We start from the raw sequence: 20,036 nt of genomic DNA, 5'->3' as shown, positions 1-20,036 counted from the left end.
GAAACAAATTATTTCCTGTGTAAAAAACAAATTTCTTCCACAAGTTCACTATTCTAGTGAGTATGTTTTCATTCAAATGTCCTTCAATTTTTGACCAAATGAATTCAGATAATATAGTACTTTGTCACACAATACTTTAAATACATATGTGGTTCTACTATTTAGAAATTGGAAGGCAATTAATTTTGATACTCCATTCATAATGAGATTTTGAAAGTTGGAGAACCTGGGTCTGGCACCATGGCTCAATTGGCTAATCTTCTTTCTTCAAGAGCTGGGATTACCTATGGTACTGTTCATGTCCCATCTGCTCCACTTCCCATCCAGCTCTCTGCTTGTGACCTGGGAAAGCAGTAGAGGCTGTCCCAAAGCCATCCTGGACCTGCAATCCATGTGGAAGACTAAGAAGGGGCTCCTAACTCCTGGCTTTGGGTTGGCTCAGCTCTAGCTGTTGTGGCCATTTGAGGAGCCAACCCAAAGCCAGGAGTTGAGGAGATAAATGATTACCAAGAAAGATCACAATCACAGGAAAAGAAATCTTTTAAGGAAAAATTTTTTATATGGTAAGCAACATCTAATACTTTAACATCTTTTGATTTTATATATATTAACCAAAAAGTAGAATTAAAATTTATAGAAACAGTTAAAGGCAGAGCAAATGTGTTAAATTATGATTGTATTTGCTTTTTGGTAGCATAAATAAAAGCTTATAAGGAAGACTTTTTAAATTAACTTGATAATAATATTATTTTATATTAAAAACTAAATTTTATCCACATAAAATGTTTAACTGTTACAATAAAGACTATGTTGATTTAATGCCAGGGAAGAAAAGAAATGTCTTCATTGAGTATGTACTTGGAGGCTTCTATAGAACGGCCTATGGGTAAGATTTCAAACACTGAAGGAGTTAGGCTGTGCTGTGTTTGAATGTAACTCTACAACAAAGAGTAGAATCTGAAAAAGTTACCAAAACTTTTTGTAAATTCAGTTTCATCTTTAAGCTAGTATTAAAACAGTATCCACTTTATAGTACTGCAGTGAGAATAAATTATATTAATGTATATAAAACATTAGAGTGAATGCAGTTTTTAAAAAAACCTCAACTTTTATCATTTGAAAGGAAACCCAAAGTTATTACAAGATTGGGATGCACACAATCCATCTCTTAACTGGAACCTAGAGAGAGGGTAACTGAATCCACGCAATTACTTTGGAATTTGCACTTTTATCACCCACCTAGTTGCTGGGTATTCTGTGTGTGTGAGCCAAGACAGGTGTCCAATCTGCACTACTTGTTTGCTCTCCTTTTGCTTTTCCTGAATGTATAAACATACATTTCGATCCAGTAACTATTTTATTCTCCCGCTTTCCCTCTCTCCCTCCCTCTCTGACTTTCAAGCATCAAGTTACCATCCGCTTCTTCCAGCAAATTGTTCTTGGGCAATGTCATAGAAAAATTGCCAGAAGTATCTGTGCCAAACACTTATTTCTCTGTCCTGGTGTTTACACAAAAGTCTCACTTTATTGATGTTTTGATAGTGCCTTAAGTTGCAGGGAATGACTCTGAAAGTCATGAAGCTAACTCTTGCTGTGACTATTTCCCACAAATCATACCTTGGAGTGCACTCATAAAAGCTCTCACATTTCCATTAAGAAGGTCTACTCTCCTGCAAATGGTTGATGCTAATGAGCCCAAAGCCTGGTGTGGTCAATAAGTGGAAAGACAGCTGCCAAAACACCTCCGTCTCTACAGCATTGAAGCACTTCCTGCAAAGATATGATCCTAGCTGCACAGTCTGACAGTGCCCAGTCTTTTCCCTCCCCTGAAACACTGTCAGCAACTTTTCTTGCTTTTTCCTCATACTCAGAGGAAAAGAAAATACTACTCAAAACAAACAAAAAGCAATTGGCATAATTCAGCTTCAGAAAAATCTAAGAGGCCATAGTTCTATTAGTTATGACCTTAGAAAACATAGGTTTGTGTTTATGTCAGTCAAAATGTTTGTGGGAAGGATTACTAAACAAATAGAGCATACACAGTTTAAACCCAATCCATATTTTTGGTTGAGCTTCTCTTAATGAAAATCGAACATAAGTATGTCTTGGTAATTAGCTTCACTGTATTTTCTGAACTGGTTGGAAATACAATGTTTTCAGATGTTTTAAAAGTGATATCAGGGGAAGATCAATAATGCTGTTTCAAGAATCATCATGGGGAGCATTACTTTAATATAATGGATGAAAATACAGGACCTGGAGTCAGACTGACACTGAGGTAGGCTCCAAAGCTGGTCCCAGGGCTGATTAGCTGTGTGATTTCGTGTAGCTATTAGAATCCTTCCAAGCATCAGATATCTCTTAGGTTGTGGTTAATTAAGTAAGATAATGCTCATAAAATGTCAGTGCTGTCTCTCTCACTGAATGTTTAGTGAAAGCTCAATAAATGCCAGTTAAGACTGCTCTGATTATTATTCTGAATTCATGATTTTTTTTAGGACCAATGCCAGAAAAAATGGCAAGAGCAAACTCTCAAGATCCTTACATCTTTAAGTGCTATGATTTCACTCCCTCTTGTCACACACCTGGTTGCTTCTCAGCTACATGATCTGCATGCATCTGATGGTAGCTGAATTTGCATCCTTAATCTAGATATCCCCAAGCTTCTCTTCCCACTCTATCAAAAATGTAATTGTCACATGTCATTTTTGTCTGGAGTTCTATTCTCTGTCTCATTTTCCAGAATAGTTTTTAATAGATTCTGAGTTGTTATTCCTTGCAATAATCATCATCATTACCATTATCATCACTGCTAATAGTTTTTGGGCATTTACTAAATATAAACTACAATGTAAAGCATTTTGTCTGCATTCACTTCTTTTAGCTTAAAACACAGGTACTATTTTTATTAGTGTTTATAGATGACCAAACGAAAGGTCAGAGATATTACTTTCCTCTAAGTAGATTAAGTAATCTTACTTCAGATACTACCTTTTAAACTGCCAGATAGATTACTTCCTATCTGTGGATTTTATTACTACCTATATGTGGATTTTAATAGCTTTCCCAAAGGGATCATATTAATGATGGTGGGGATATTATCCCTGTGACTGAAGATATTTTAAGACAGATAGAGACTCTTAAAATGTACAGCCTGAGTATCTGCATATTTTGTTGATAAGCAAGATTGAGCTCACCATTTAAAATTATTATTACACAAACAAGAGAAGATACTCAGTTGTATAAATTATATTTCATAATATCATATGAGTATGTGTTTTTAAAAATGGTTCTGACAAAACACACCTTTTATTTCATTCTTCTATGACTTTCTGAAGAAAATTTCTATTAGCATATTCCTTTGTGCTCATGAGATGTTCAATAGTGAATACATATACACTTCAGCTAAAAATAGCTTTAAAGGCAGCTTTTAAAAATTAAGTACATTGGGACTGGTGTTGTAGCCTAGTGGTTAAAAGCCCTCACCTTACATGTGCTGAGATCCCATACAGGTGCTGATTCATATCCTGGCTACTCTACTTCCCTTCCAGCTCTCTGCTTGTTGCCTAGGAAGCAGAAGTCTTGGGACCCTGCACCCAGCATGGGAGATTAGAAAGAAGCTCCTGGCTCCTGGCTTTGGATCAGCTCAGCTCCAACTGGTACAGCCACTTGGGTAGTGAACCAGCAAAGGGAAGATATTTCTCTCTGTTCTCTGTAATTCTGATTTTCTGATAGAAATCAATAAATATTTTAAAAATTGTGTACATAAAGATTCTACTTATAAAAATATTCTACTTATATCTGAAATATTTAATATCAAGGGATCTATACACATATATACTCCCTACGCTAAGTACATCACTTAATTGAGCTCAGTCTAATATTATTAAGTAATTTTTTTACGGTTCTATACCATATTTTGAGTGCATTATTGGTTTAATTAGGACAGCACAAAACAAAATCCATTAAGATAATTCCTATGATTTTCATTTTTTTGTTGTCCACAAATTGAATGCAAAAGATAAAGTATTCCACTGGATTTACGTAAGTGTATGATATACTAATAGTACACAGAAAAAATATGGAAAGCACCTAAATGTCCTCACATATGACACTAAAAAATAATAGGAATTCTGAAAGGCATACTTTAATTGGAGTCAAACAAAATACTTGAGTCTTATTCAGAGTGTAATACGTTGCAAATGATGAAATAACTTCAATGATTTAACCCAAATTAGAGTTTATTGTAATGCAACTAAAATAAGAGTGGGGATCTTTTGGGTCCTGGGTAGTGAGTTTTAATCACAACAAACTCAATGAATTTGCAGTGGATATCACTTTATCAAGTTCAACTGAAGCACCATGAATAGAACAAACACGCCCAACTAAAATACTTTTACTTTTGCCTTCAAACACAAGACAGCCATATAATTGATGGCCAACTAAAGAAATGGTGTTTTACTAACACATTAGAGGAAAAAATAAAAGGTTATGTGAGACTTTCTATGTCAATAATAAACACAGAAACAATTTCTATGGATAGTTTTTCTAAATGTCACCACTGAGCCCAGAAAATAAAATCTGGGGAAGGTACAGCTTCCTGCATTTTAGGACTCAGGCAGTGAATACATGCAAAAGAATTCAAGCAAATAGTTTACAATGTCTTTGGCTATGACTCTACACAAAGGGAAAGGAATAAGTAGATTTCTTAGATGTAGTTTTAGTTAATGACCACGTTTGGCGCAGATGTCTCTGATGCTGTGGTCCTTGCCTAACAAGACTAAAACTGTAAACAAGGCATATATGCAGATGTAAATTAATATACTATAAACAAGGTACAAATTGTGGTTTGTTCCCTTAAGTGAAAACAGAGTTATTCAAGAAGATAATGTAATTCCCAAATGCCCACAGCAGCTGAGGCTGGATCAGGCCTATGCCCAAGCCCAGGAACTCAATCCAGGTCTCCCAAGTGGGTGGCAGAAATCTAACCATTGGAGCTATTGGAGCATGGGCTGCGTTAGCAGAAATGAGACCTGGGACTTATGCATCAGAATTTTGATATGGATGGGGGTGTCCCAAGAAGCATCTAAAACGTTGCACTAAATGCCTGCTTAACACATTTTATATTTTATTTTATTTATCTTATTGCTAGTATACATTTAGATCATTCCCTCATTGGAAATTCACTTGTATCTTCACATACAGTATGAGGTAGGAATCTAATTTTATCATCGTGTTTAAAAGTCTTTTATTGGAACAGTTTCTCCTTTCCCAAACTCATTTGCAGTGTCTCCTCTGTCATATATCAAATTGCCATTTGAATTCTGGTCTGTTTCTGTTCACTTCACGTGCAGACTCTTGAGCTACTTCCAGGGGTTTTAACTATTTCAGCATTTTAAATTCTGTGTTCTATTATTAGGGTAAGTATACCTATTTCTTTCCTTACTCTCTTAAAAATTCTTGGTTGCCCATCTTTTTTAAGTCAGATTTTTTTTCACAGTGATGTTAGGGGGAAGTTGATATTTGCATTTTAATATATCATGGCTGTTTTTTATTTTATGAAAATGTAGAGGATATTATAATAACCCAGCAGTACCTATGTTTTTCCAATCTCAATTTCTTTCTCTCTCTCTCTTTCTCTCTCTCTCTCTTTTGGGTTAGGTTATTTGAAAGCAACTTTGTGTGATATCTATCCCTTTTCTGTTGGAACTTCCACATATTTGATGAAGATTTTGAACCTGCATGCTTTAGATAAGATCACCAATATTTAAAAAATCCCTGAGATTTGAACTGATATCTGAAGTGTGAATAGTCAGCTCCAGGAAGATTTCTTTAGGTGCAATCTTAAGGCACGAAAGCTATGTTCAAAGAACTGAAGAGAGACCCATGTGGATGGGGTTAGGAGGAGGAGAGAGAGAAGAAGAGCAAAGCCTCAGCCATTACAGGGTTTTGGAATCTACAGAAATGAGTCCAGTTGGAAGTAACTGAAGGATTGAAAGTGGTTGTGGAAGAGGCTACAGTTTGCACAAGAGAGGAAGCTGAGAGCATATCTAGGTGGCTCCTGCAGTGGTCCAGGGGAGAGATGACAGAGACACTTGGGTGATGCAACCCAATGGAGATAGGTTAGTGGATTTTAAATCTATTTCTGTGAGACATGACTGATCAGAAAAAAGACAACTATGTAAGAATACAAAGGAAAGTTAGGAACATGTCAGTAGGCTGAAAGAGCTAAACCTGATATCACCATTTATTAAAACTAATGTGAAATACTGATCCTGAATTTAAAACTTATCAAGTAAGAACTAAATAAACTATATTTGTAGATGTTAGTGCTCTGACTCAGAAATGACGTTTCCCCAGAAATGATTCAAAGAATGGTCAACGTGAAAGAAATGTGGCATCTCTATAGTGTGTTGCATAGCTCCTTCAAAAATAGCTGCACAGAATCCAATTCAATAGCCCCATTTAAAATAGAGCTCACTTTTACAGGCAGTCACATATAACTGATGCATGATGATATCACCATGACCCTTATCAAGAACAGAAATTACACATAGCTCACAGGTTGGGATTTACTTCCACTAATGTTCACACCATTATAAAGTCCTACAATAAAGGCATCCTTTTATTTTATAAGATTTCAACTTGCTAAATCCATAGGTCTTCACAAAACTGAATGTTATTTGCCAAATATTAACAGTAACTGAAATACGGCCTAGGTAGTAGGAACCACAAACAGAAAGCTCACAAGAATAAATCTCATAGGAAAGTAAAATAACTACGGTTTAGAAGAGAATGCAGTAAGGATTTGAGAAGTGCTAATGTGTCATTAGAGTGTGAGTTTTGATGGAACCTGGATCATGTTTCATTTACTTTTGCATTTCCAGAACCTAGTAGTAATGCTGTGACTGGCAAGTAACAAATACTTAATTTATCCCTTTATAAAACTATTTGCTGAATGCTTGATAGATGCTAGGTACTTAAGGGCCTGTTCCTTTAATGAACATACATTTAATTCTTTCAAAACTCACATTGTATGTCCTCATTAAAGTAAGGACATGCAGAGAGGAACGAAGGTGAATGCAGGGTACAGATGACAGGAAGGCAAGGAGATCCACTGTGCTGGAGGTCGAAGTTGGAGCGGAAAATGACATTAAGAGACTGATTAACATTACGTATTTTTTCAGAAAGAAGAGAAAAATAGACTGTAGACAGCTTTAGGATGATTGTGTGACAATAATGAGCAGCTAAACTGGAAAACATACAGTTTTGTCATACTCTCAGATGTGTGGAATGAAAAATGGATACGGAGTGAATTATTTGGGAGGAATTATTTAGGTGGATTAAGCATTCTTATGTCCAAACAAGTGCAAGACAAATAATGGGGCAAGTGCAAAATATGCATTGAAATGTGGTGAAAATCAGATGGTGAGATAAAAGTGGAGGCACCTCTAGAGATGGGTATTTGGTGTAGTGGGGAAGATGCCCTGAGGGGTGACTGTATTTCATTGCAGAATTCCTGGGCTGGAGTCCTGGCTCTTTTTTCTAATTCTAAAATTTTGCTAATCTATACTCCATTAGTTTGATCCCTGTAGCCTACATTGGTGACACAGATTAAGTTCCTAGCTGTTAAGGGCCAGCATAATGGCATTACACAATGGTTCTCTGCCTGTGGTGGTAGAATCCCACAGGGGCTCCAATTCAAGTCCCAGCTGCTCCACTTCTGACTCAGCTTTTGTGAATGGCCTGGGAAAGCTGGCTGTGGCAGGCATTTGGGGAGTGAACCAGTGAATGAAGAGCACTCTTTCTTGTCCTCCTTCTCTCTGTAATTCTGAATTCTGACTTTCAAGTCAAATAAATTTTTAAAAGTTACCATATTGGTTACTCATTACTATGTCAATTAATTCCATAATGATGTAAATTTTTGCTGATGGTATGTTGGAGCTTTTAATTGACTGGGAAGATACTCTGATGGCTCTGTCTTCAGACCAGAAAGGGTATACCTAAGAAGCCGTTGAACTTGACTGGACAATAAGATGCTGGACTCTATGTTTGGTATATGCTTGCAATGCGGGAATCTCAACTGAACTTGAACTGTGGTTATGCAACAAGGTGGAGGAATCCACCATGGTGGGAGGGTTTGGGGAGGGGGGGGGAGAATCCCAGTACCTATGAAACTGTGTCACATAATACAATGTAATTAATGAATTAAAAATTATAAACAAATTTAAAAAAAAAGTTTCTAACTGTTGCAAGCATTTAGTGAGTGAACCTTTGACTCTCGGACTCATTGTCTATAATTTTTCTCTCTGCCTTTCAATCAACTACAGAAAATAAATTTTAAAAATTGGTTGAGGGGAGATGTTGAAATGACTGGACTTTGGAATAGTGAAACTTCTGAAGCCCTTATAGTTTGGAAAAATCTTGCAAATGAAACCATGGAATGCTCACAAAGAGTATGAAAAAAAATTAAAAAGAAAGAATCAAAGATACAATGATCAAGGAAATGCTAGGCAAAATGGGTTCATCGAGCCATCATACAGCTCCTGGTGGAAAACATCGGTCCAGAAGGAATGGAAATCATTGTCAATTATTTGAAATGTAGGTGAAACATCAGGAGGTTTTGAGGAGTTGGTGAAAAGGGTGCACATGAGAGGCTTAGTGAAGTTTTTGTGGAAAAGCAAATATTTGATATAAACATGTTAGAAAGATATAGGATTTAAATAGTTGAGGAATGGAAGAAAGAGGAAAAGACATTTCAGAGGAACTGAAATTCATGAGCTCTCAGATAAAATGATCTGCTGTTAGTTCCACTGCGTCCTTCAGTGGATCCTATAGCATGTTCAAGTGAACACTTTCTAAAAAGATTGCTGGCTTGAATCTGTCTTCCTCCAGTCATAATGATCCCAATATGACTCTCATATTTACAACAGACTGAGCTTCCCACCTAGTAGTTCAGCTGGTTTATGTCGGGAGTCAAGATCCTTATAATCCTACATACGACATGCAACTGGTTCCAGGTCTCAGCTTACAACCCCCAACATAAGGGGTTCAGAGGGTCTGAGGATCTCTTAATAGCAGAATTTTGAAGTTACCTTCATATATGCTGCTTTCTTTTTTTTACTTAGTCTTAACTCTCAATTTCAGCTTTTGGGAAAGTTATGATACATCTCTTAATTTCTACTTTTATAATATGGATAATAATGCTTCCTAATTATAAAACACTTTTTGATTGTAAAGAACTCAAGAATCTGAAAGTATTCTATAGATCAGAAAATTATTTTCCTATATAAGGCATCCACTACAAGCTTTCATGGCAATATAGAAAATCTATCTTTTATTTCTTACTATTTTAGATTGCAAACACTATACATTTATTTGTAGAAGTACTATGCTTCAGGAAATATAATGTGCTCCTTTGGGGACCATGTTTCATCACACAGCTCCTCCTTACTTATATGAAGTGCAAAGAGCCTTGAGAGGACAGAAAAAAATCATCCTCCTGAGTTTCTCTGCAGCTCTCCTTTGGACAGTGCTCAAGTACAAGTTGACTGTTTATAAAGCTACATGGATTTGATGAAACAAAGCATTCCACAGCAATACAGAATCTGCTGCTGCTGCTGTCTCAAGGGAAGTACAAGACATGACCTTGGCTGATTACTGGTAAGCATGCTAGTTGCCTAGTGAAATTCAGAAGTCCAAGGAAAAAGCCACAATACCCTTATTGATTTACATTTTGAAGCTGTTATTATCATAATGTGGTGTGCTACACAATGAATATTTTAACAGAAAGCTTTGTATAGCATGGAATGTTCTACTAACATGGCTGCTGACATGAACCAAACACTTTATCAATTTCTGTGTTTGTAACTGTAGCAAAATGTCAAGTTGCCCAACAACTTATTGTTTACAAAGTACTAAGTAACTAAAATATTTGAAATTTAAAAAAGATGAGCTCATGATGAGGAAGATTTATGTAATAGCAGAAGCATGCTAAAGAATCTCAATATGAAAGTTAAATATTCCTTAATATGATAGAGATTTGGTATTCTTCAATATTCAATTTTCACTCTGAGACAAAATGTTTCCTTTTGAATGTAGAGAAATAACTAAAGCAAATAGGATTTATCAGTAACACTTCTGAAGGTTCATGACCATAGATTCACATTGAGTAAGACTGCCATAGATAAGAAAATACCTTTATGTAAATGAAATAATGTGATTTTTCTAAAATTAGTATGTCAATATTTGGACTAACAAATGCATTTCTAGGGATAAAAAACCTTTCTTGGGGATTTGGGAAAGGGTAAAAGAAATTCCAGAGCTTATGGAATTATATCATAAGATAATAAATAAAAAAAAATAAATAAATAAAATTCTTAAAAAATCTTTCTTAATATTCTTCTTAAATCCTTTATATAGCTAATATTCTAGATAGAAGTTTTGTCTTGATTCTTTGTTATATTTTTCACCTTGTATCTCTCAGTAATCAGATGTAATGAACATGATACACTATTAAATGAAAAGGACTTTTTAATTAAGTAATTTATTTAGTTACCTTTAAAATTCATGATAAATTTCTGCCATATCTTATTTCATAAAAAAGATTAATTCAGCATTTTAGTAATCTAAGCACTGCTATTAAAACTGATACTAAATGATGAGGTGAAACATTTCCGTAACTTCTTGGACACCATAAAATATCGCATTTTTGGCAATAGAAAAATAATTTCTCCTACACATAACTCATAAAATGTCCATTAATAGGTTGAAGCACAGTGCAAGCTACAATAATATGCCATTTCAATCTGCTACTTTGCACAAATAAGTAACAAGTGAGTTATGATTACTATTTTTAGATGCTTAAGTTTGAAATTTGGGGTCTTGTTTGGTGTAATGGTTAAGATAAAACTTGCAATGTCTGCTTGTATTAATTAAATTTATTTATTTTGTTACTTTGTGATACAGTTCCATAGGCTCTTGGTTTTCCATTTCCCCCTCTCCAAATTCCCAGCTCGCTACTGATTTCCATTATATCATTGCAATAATATAGTCTTTCATAAACAGTCACAAGTCCATCATTCTGCTATTTAAGTGTTTCCTGACATTGTAGGTATGGATAATGGTAAAGCCCAGCATCCTATTGTCAAGATACATTGAACAGTTTCATTGGGATTCCATCTTTGATTGGGAAGCAGAGATGCATACTGCATTGTATCCTCACATCTGGATATGACAGTCTCTATTACACAATTACTATACATCACTTTAAATGATGAGCCATAAAACAAAAGCAACAAAAAGAAGAAAAAATGGAAAATTAACAACATCATGAAGTTAAATAACTGAATGACCACTGTGCCACTGAAGAAATGAAAAAGAAAACAAAAACCTTCTTGAAGCAAATGTTGCTACGTGTTACCTGAGTCAGTGAGAAAAAAAGTTTTTGAATGACTGAAAATAAAAAAAAATATCAAAATTTCTGAGATGTAGCCTGGCTTAGTGTTCTGGCTCCACTCTTGGATTCCACCTTGCTGTTAACTTGGCCCTGGAAAGTAGCAGGTGATGGTTCAGGTAACAGATCCCTGCCATCCTTTAGGGGAGACTTGGAAGGAATTCCTGGCTCCTGACTTCCTATAGACCCTGGCTAATGCAGGCATCGGCGAGCTAACCTGCAGAATGGAAACTTTCTTACTGAATTCTGTCTGTCTGCCTTTCAAATAAACAAAATAAGTAAACACAATAAAATATTTAAAAATTTATTGTTTAGAGAACACATAAAATATTAACAAAATCAAGAGTAATAAATATGATATTCATAGGAGATCATCCTAAACTCCCAACAGTAGAATTGCTTCTACTTTTCAGGACAGTCTTCCATTGTTAGCATTTATGCCTGTACAGATTTTATCTGAAACTACAGATAAACTTTTGTGTTTTGTTATTAACATTATCTCGTAAGCATTTGACAGTCCCCATGAAGTATTCATAACTACCACAAAAATAAACTAACTGAACTAGTTACCAGAAATACTGGGTCATTTCTCTCTCAGACATTCCATCAGCTTTTGCCGTCTCCACCACCTCTGTTTATTGGTGCTATCATTATCCGCTTGCATTTTCATTCATATACAAATGGTCCCTTTTGTTTAACATTTTTTCCCTACAGATAAATTCACTTAAATGCATCGCTGAAGTTATTTTATATCTTTTATACTGCTAAAGAGCTTTCTGAATATCACTACCATTAATAGCACGTTACATGTGTAAGTTCATTATGACTTTAATATCAATATTGCTTAATTGGTAGAAGGAATACTAATTTCATGTGGAGAAAATCTCAGTAGTATTATATCTGTCTTAAAACATTTGTTAATGATGTTTCTTCCTATGCAGATTATGTTTGGGAAGTGTATCTTATGGCTTTTTCAGAAGTTTACATTTTTTTTTTTTAGATGCTATCTAAAAAAAAAAAAACCAGACCATGTTAACTAAAAATATTTTTCCAATATGAATTGCTTTTCTCTTGTTTTGATTTTCTTATATTGTGCAAATAAATTTAGCATTTAAAATCACTATGTTGAATATTTTTCATTGAATTTTCCCCTATTGCTTTAAAGCTCACAAATCCCACCAAATGTCTGACAAATATGAAACTTTACAAATGCTTTAAAAAGTATTTGTTTAATGAAACTGGAATATATTTTGGCATATGTAATGAGATATGAATTTAAGTTATTTCTTTTTCAACTTATTGCCACTGCAAACATTTATTAAATAATCCTTTCCTCTTCCATTATTCCATAATGCTCATTTTCTAAATAATATTGAATTATTCTTATAACATAATAGATTTCTCTTTTTTCCTTGATAAAGCACTGTCCAAAAATTCCATCAAATAATTTCCTATTCAGATCTGATTTCTGCAGTTTTCTTTTTAACATTTTCTTTTTTATTTTTTAATTTTACTTATTTTTATTGTTATCATTTTGTGATACAGGTCCATAGATTGTGGGATTTCCCTCATCCCCTCCCCCCTCACAGAGTTTCCCTATATCATTACTATAGTATAGTTCTTCATACACAATCATATGTCCATCATTGTGGGCATGGACAGTGGCAGAGAGTTCAACATCTTATTGTCAAGATATACTAAACAGTTGGGCTGGCGGCATGGCCTAGCAGCTAAAAGTCCTCGCCTTGAATGCCCCGGGATCCCATATGGGCGCCGGTTCTAATTCCGGCAGCTCCACTTCCCATCCAGCTCCCTGCTTGTGGCCTGGGAAAGCAGTTGAGGACGGCCCAAAGCTTTGGGACCCTGCACCTGTGTGGGAGACCCAGAAGAGCTCCTGGCTCCTGGCTCCTGGCTCTGGATTGGCACGCATCGGCCCGTTGCAGCTCACTTGGGGAGTGAAACATCGGACGGAAGATCTTCCTCTTTGTCTCTCCTCCTCTCTGTATATCTGACTTTCCAATAATAATAAATCTTAAAAAAAAAGAAGATATACTAAACAGTTACATTGGGAGTCCATCTTTGTCTGGAAGTAGAGATGCATACAGCATTGTATCCTCACATCTGGATATGATAGTCTCCATTACACAGTAACTATACATTCCCTTAAATGAAAAGCCACAATACAAAATCAACAATAGGAAGAAAAATAGAAACTTACAATGCCATGAAGTCAAACAACATGCTGCTAGATATGATAGTCTCCATTAGAGTTACTATACATCCCCTTAATAGCCACAAAACAAAATCAACAACAGGAAGAAAAAAGAAATTAACAACACCATGAAGTAAAATAACATGCTACTGAATGACTAATGTGTTGCTGGAGAAATTAAAAAGAAAATTAAGAACCTTCTTGAAGAAAATGGTGCTACAGTATGATCAATGAGCCATTGAAGAATTTAATGAGAAGAAAGTGTTTTGAAGAGATGAAACTAACAAAAACAAAGACATCAAAATCCATGAGATATAGTTTCCGTTGATCTTTGTTGGTGAGTTACATCTCCTGTAGGCAACAAATACATGGGTTTTCCTGTCATCAGGGGAAACAAACAAAATTCGGGAAGCAGAGCTGGATCAGCCAAAAAAAAGCATTCAAAAATTGAAAGACACTATTAAAAGGCCAAATATAAGAGTTATGGGAGTCCCAGAAGGTGCAGAAAAAGAAGCTGGGATTAAAATGTGTTTAATGAAAAAATAAGGGAAAATTTCTCTATTCTAGAGAAAGAATTGGGAAACAACATCCAGGAGGGACACAGAACTCCCAACAGGGTTGACCAAAAGCGATCTTCACCATGACACGTGATAATTAAGCTCTCTTCAGTTGAATATAAGGAAAAGATCCTTAAATGGGCATGTGAAAAAAATAAACGTATATATAAAGAAATTCCAGTTAAACTCACAGGAGACTTCTCACAGGAAATTCTACAGGCAAGAAATGAAAGGAGCGACATATTCTAGATACTAAAAGCAAAAATTGTCGGCCTAGGATAACATACCCAGCAAAACTTTCCTTTGTCTTTGAAAATGAAATAAAATTCTTCCACAGTAAAGAAAAGCTAAAGAATATGCCTGTTCTTTTTAACATTTATGATTTTAAACAACACTCATTTATTCTCATTAGTTTATTTCTCCAAATAGATTTTTACCATTCTATCACTGTCTAAGAAAATTCAGTTCAGGATTTTTCTTAGAAAAAAAAAGGTATTATTTATTTGAAAGAGTTATAGAAAGGGAGACACAGACACATACACAATGGACAGGGTGGGTAACTAAAAGTAGGAGCCAGGGGATTCCTCAGGTTTCCAACATGGGTGCAGGCACCCAGACATCTACTGCTCTTCCAGGTCATTAACAGGAAGCTGATTCAGAAGTGGAGCAGCAGGTATGAACAGGCACACTTAATGCCACAGTCCCGGGCAGAAGCTTCACTCAGAACTGCCACGGCCAGCCTGACTCCGTTTTAGGATTTAATTAAAAAAGATTAAAAGTCAGATATACAGAGAGAAGGAGAGACAGAAAAGAAAGTCTTTTGTTCACTGATTCACTCCCAAGTGGCCACAATGGCCAGAGTTGAACTGATCTGAAGCCAAGAGCCAGGAACCTCTTCCGGGTCTCCCACGGGGGTGCAGAGTACCCAGGCTTTCGACCATCTTCTACTGCTTTCCCAGGCCACAAACATGGAGTTGGATGGGAAGCAGGGCCTCCGGGACACAAACTGGTGCCCATGTGAGACCCCGGCATGTGCAAGGCAAGGAGTTTAGCCTCTGGGCTACTGCACCAGGCCCCGATATAATATTTTTAAGACACATCCAATATATATAGTTGGGAGCAGAATGAAATAATAGGAAAATCAGAGACTATGCAGCAGGGCATGTAGGTAGGTACAGCCTGATGTACCTTGGTCTCTGCTTCCCTTAGAGGAAACTCAGGTTGAATTTCGGCATTCTGGCCTTAGCTGGCACAGCCCTGGCTGTGGTGGATAGTTAGAGAAGGAACCAAGGCATGCAACCTCTGGCTCTTTTGCTGTCTCTTGAGCTTTGAAATAAAACCAAATGGACAATGCAAAACATGAAAAACAACATAAATAAGTTTATTTCATTGTATATATTTTAAATTAATTTTTAAAATGTACTCATTTATTATTTTCCATTATATATATATATATATTTCTATTATTTATATATATATGGAGACATAGGAGGACCACTATTGGTAGGACAATAAAATCTTTTGAATCCCATATTTTTGGGAGAGTTGCATTTCCCATGAAGTTTTTTTTTTTTTTTTTTAAAGATTTATTTTATTTTTATTACAAAGTCAGATATACTGAGAGGAGGAGAGATAGAGAGGAAGTGGAGCTGCCGGGATTAGAACCAGCGGCCATATGGGATCAAGGCGAGGACCTTAGCCACTATGCCACACTGCCGAGCCCTCCCATGAAGTTTTGAAGGCCCCTCATGCAGAGCTATCGGAGCATAGCGTGTATCCAGTATATGTTAGCTATGAATCACAGGTTTTTGCATAATATATGTCTAGTACTTGATGTTTTATGAAGTTCTTTCCTGTGCATTATCTCATTTGTTCTGGTTCAGCTTCACAAAATGCTATGATTTGATGCTGCTGTTGTTATTTTCATATTAAGACCGCAAAACTAAGCATGTATGCTCCTTTGAATCGACAGTATAGCTCATTTCATATCATCACGAAGTAAGTGAATGTTTGCAGGTCACCTATCCCACCCAAGAACTTTGTGACTGAATGTTTTATGATCTGTTTTCTTCTACAGCAGCTAGAATCACTTTCCAAATTTTCTACTAGTTGTGTTTTTTGAAAGGAATGTTATTGATTTTAATACACTTATTTCATATTTAGCAGTTATTGACTTCCTTATTACCTCTTAAAAAATAAGTTTAAGACATTTGGGTTTCGGGCCTGGCACGGTGGCCTAGCAACTAAAGTCTTTGCCTTGAATGCACCGGGATCTCACATGGGTGCTGGTTCTAATCCTGGCTGCCCTGCTTCCCATCCAGCTCCCTGCTTGTGGCCTCGGAAAGCAGTTGAGGACGGCCCACACCTTGGGACCCTGCACCTGCGTGGGAGACCTGGAAGAGCTCCTGGTTCCTGGCTCCGGATTGTCTCTGCTCCAGCCGTTGTGGTCACTTGGGGAGTGAATCATTGGATAGAAGATCTTCCTCTCTGTCTCTCTCCTCTCTGTATATCTGACTTTCCAATAAAAAGAAAATAAATCTTAAAAAAAAAAGACATTTGGTTTTCGAGTTGCCACACTTTCAAAATAAAATCCTGTATTATATAATTATATATAAAAATAAAAAACTAAGACTAGTTATATGTCATGAGATGTTGACATAGTGAAACTGTCATGTTTAAGAAGCATACATTTAAAAACACTACTTAGTGTTTACCCAGTGCAATAACCTAGTTGCTAAATCCTCGCCTCGCAATACCGGTATCCCATATGGTGCTGGTTCATGTCCTGGCTGCTCCACTTCTCTTACAGCTCCCTGCTTGTGGCCTGGAAAAACAGTAGAGAACAACCTAAAGCTTGGGACCCTGCACCCATTTGGGAGACCCGGAGGAATTTCCTGGCTCCTGGCTTCAGATCAGCACAGCTCTGACCATTGTGGCCACTTGGGGAGTGAACCAGCAGACCATAGATCTTTGTATCTCTCCTTCTCCCTGTATATCTGCCTTTCCACTTAAAATTAAACATACAAAACAAAACAAAGCAAAACAAAACAAAATAAAAGCTACTTAGGTATCTGGTAGTGCTGTCTAATTCTCTTTGACTGTATTAACTTCAGAGTTTTTCTGCTACTCCTTTAAACCTCACATTACCATGTCAGACAGGCATGGATATGTGACAGTGTGGTAGGTTTTAACAGTTGTCCTTGAGGAGCACAGCACTAAGGGATGAGCAACAAAGAGGCAGTCGACCACATAGGCTTGCACATTGAGGAGACTGGCTGCTTTCACAACTCTTTTTAATGTTCTCCTAAGTCCTTTCTCATTATAACTGAGATGCCCCACTCCTAAAAACAGTCCTCGTGTCCTCCCAGAATGCCTTTTCAGTTTATGAGAAGATGCTTTTTTGAACCTGGATTTACTTCACATTTCCATAGAATCCACAGAGTTACTCCAAAAAACACTTAATTATTCTTGCTAATTTTGCTTGTATTTGAAAAAAAGGGGCAATGGAAGTGAAAGCGACACACAGGGAACAATTCTTTTTTACTGTAGAAGCAGACCTGCTTTCATCATAAGCTATGGCTTCAGCACTCACGCGTAAAGTGACTGGAAGTGGATGGATTGACACTGTCCCCGCTGTCAGCACTTTCACTGCTGGAAACTTCATCATCCGATTCCCGCACCGAAGAGCAGGGTGAGGAGCCGTCAACTTCTTCAAACTTCCTCTTTAAAATTCCACTCATCGCTGCAGCGCTGTCACATGTACCTGTAACAGGAATGGGAGCAGTGAGGCACTGAAATAGTTGACCCCTGAATGTGTAGCCAAGGTCTTCAGGGTCATTTTTATGTGGCTCTTTAGACAGAAGCTGAGCTTTAGCTTACCTTAAAAGGAGAATTAAGCACATTTTCTTTTCTATTTTTAAGTGCACATAAATCAAATAAAATTGAATCAGTGTCTGCTACTAAAATGCTTCAATATTTTTTTAGATATAGTTCATTTGAATGCAATACCAATATTTTGAGTTCAAGAAATTCTGGAAAGAAAATGAATACCAATGTTGTTTAAGGTCCTAAATGATTATGGCATGATATTAAATTATGGAATAAATATGGAAAAAAAGTAAGCAGAAACTTTATGCTCCTGTTTTAAAATTCAAGACACACAATTTGTTGAGCGCAACAAAGCACATGAAATCAACTTTGATCTTTAGATGGCTTTCATTTTGGTAACACAGTAAAGTGAAATCCCCTTGCTAACTGGTTGCTGAAGCTGTTGCCACTTTTTCAGAAACCTCCTAAGGGTATTTACCTGGGAGACAACATCAAATGCCTGGGGCTGGGGCTGGTGAATGGATGCAGTTTCTTCTAAGCCTCTTGTTGAGGATGATTGGGCTTTTCCCTTTCCTTGGGCTGCCCTTTCTCCACTTTCCCTCACTCTGCCTTGACATTTGCACAGTCAGCTAAAGCACAGAAAGTTTCTTTGCAGTTTAAGGACACGTGATATATAAATTATGTTTAATAAATGTATGTGACCCGACATTGTTCAATTAACTTACATGACAGTATTACTAGGGCAGTTCTATGCATTGTATTTTCTACCACATTTATGTCAACCAATTTTAACTCTTATCTGAATTCCTGAAGCCATTGTCTCCTTTTCCTGCCAAAGTATGGTCATCAGTCATGCAGATCTACAGGAAGAAAAACTCTCAAGTACTCTGAGATTTATTTAATTACATCATTTCAGTCCTACTCGAAAGCGTAGATCATGGAACAAGTTTTTTTCTCGGATCTGCAGCTCCCCAGGGTCTAATTCAGTGTTTTCAAAGTGTGCTACCTACATCAGCAGTGGCAGTATCACCAGGGAGGGAAAGGCTAGTATTATAATTTCAGTTTCTTCCCTAGATCCAACAGAATCAGAACTGCTGAGGAAGCAATGCCCAACACTTTGAGCTTCTGGAAATATCAGACTAGGTGATTTTGATGCATCTTCAAATTTGAGGATCACTTGTCTAATATGCAACCTGTGTTACAGCAATTTCCTTTCTGGATTTTACTTGACTCTGCAGATAATCACACACCAAGTTTATAGAAACACATAACCCAGCACTCAATTCCTAGTCAATACCTCTTCTTTGGCCATCCATAGTGTGATTTCTAGTATAATAAGTACAGTATTTAATGTTTTCTATTTACTCTTAATTTCAACTTATTCACTCACCTAAGCATGAGCCTATATTGATGCTAACTGCTAGAGTATGGGATACAAAAGGGAGTTAGAACATAATACTTGAACTCAAGCAGAAAACATCTGCAATGCCAGAGTCTTTGAAGTTGAGAAGAGTCCCACATTAATGTTCTAGTTCCCGGTATTATTAATTCTACATGATTGCCACATTAACAATGGTGATAACTGATATATCATTGTCCACTCTTTGGAGGACAAAGTCTCTTTTCTGCATCTGATTTTACCACTACTCAGATTAGCATATTATTTTTTTCCATCTCAAGGAGTGTGAAATGCATAAAATGTTCATGCATATCTGAGCAGGGTAAAGAGAAAAAGAAGATATTTTAAGTAAAGACTTGAAATAAAAGTAGGACAGGATATAAATTTTAAAATGATTCACTTCAAACAAGATGCAAAGTAATTCATGAGGGAGAGACTCCAAGACAAAAAATAATACAAGATAGAAGCCCATGTTTTAAAAGTACATTTTTATAACATGGTATTACAATGGGAATAGTCAAAAATTATTACCTTCCTAAACTCCACATCCACACAACACAATCTCCAGCATCCTAATAGAAAGCA

The 20,036-nt window shown here is 36.4% G+C and overlaps 1 protein-coding gene across 2 annotated transcripts in view; it reads right to left on the bottom strand.

Annotated features, from left to right (window-relative positions):
- CSRNP3 (cysteine and serine rich nuclear protein 3) overlaps positions 1–20,036 on the bottom strand; it is a 98,701-nt gene that overhangs the window by 61,805 nt on the left and 16,860 nt on the right. Inside the window, exon 2 of one of the 2 annotated variants that reach the window (XM_004577103.2) lies at positions 17,817–17,987. In XM_004577103.2, the coding sequence (XP_004577160.1) occupies positions 17,817–17,964 (148 nt within the window). In that variant the 5' untranslated portion in view covers positions 17,965–17,987. Of the gene's footprint in view, positions 1–17,816; positions 17,998–20,036 lie in introns of those variants that run through there. The other variant, XM_004577104.3, reaches the window with a different exon arrangement.

This window comes from Ochotona princeps, chromosome 5, assembly GCF_030435755.1.
Source record: "Ochotona princeps isolate mOchPri1 chromosome 5, mOchPri1.hap1, whole genome shotgun sequence".
NCBI classification, from domain to species: Eukaryota; Metazoa; Chordata; class Mammalia; order Lagomorpha; family Ochotonidae; genus Ochotona; species Ochotona princeps.
This window is presented reverse-complemented; position numbering and strand designations above follow the sequence as displayed.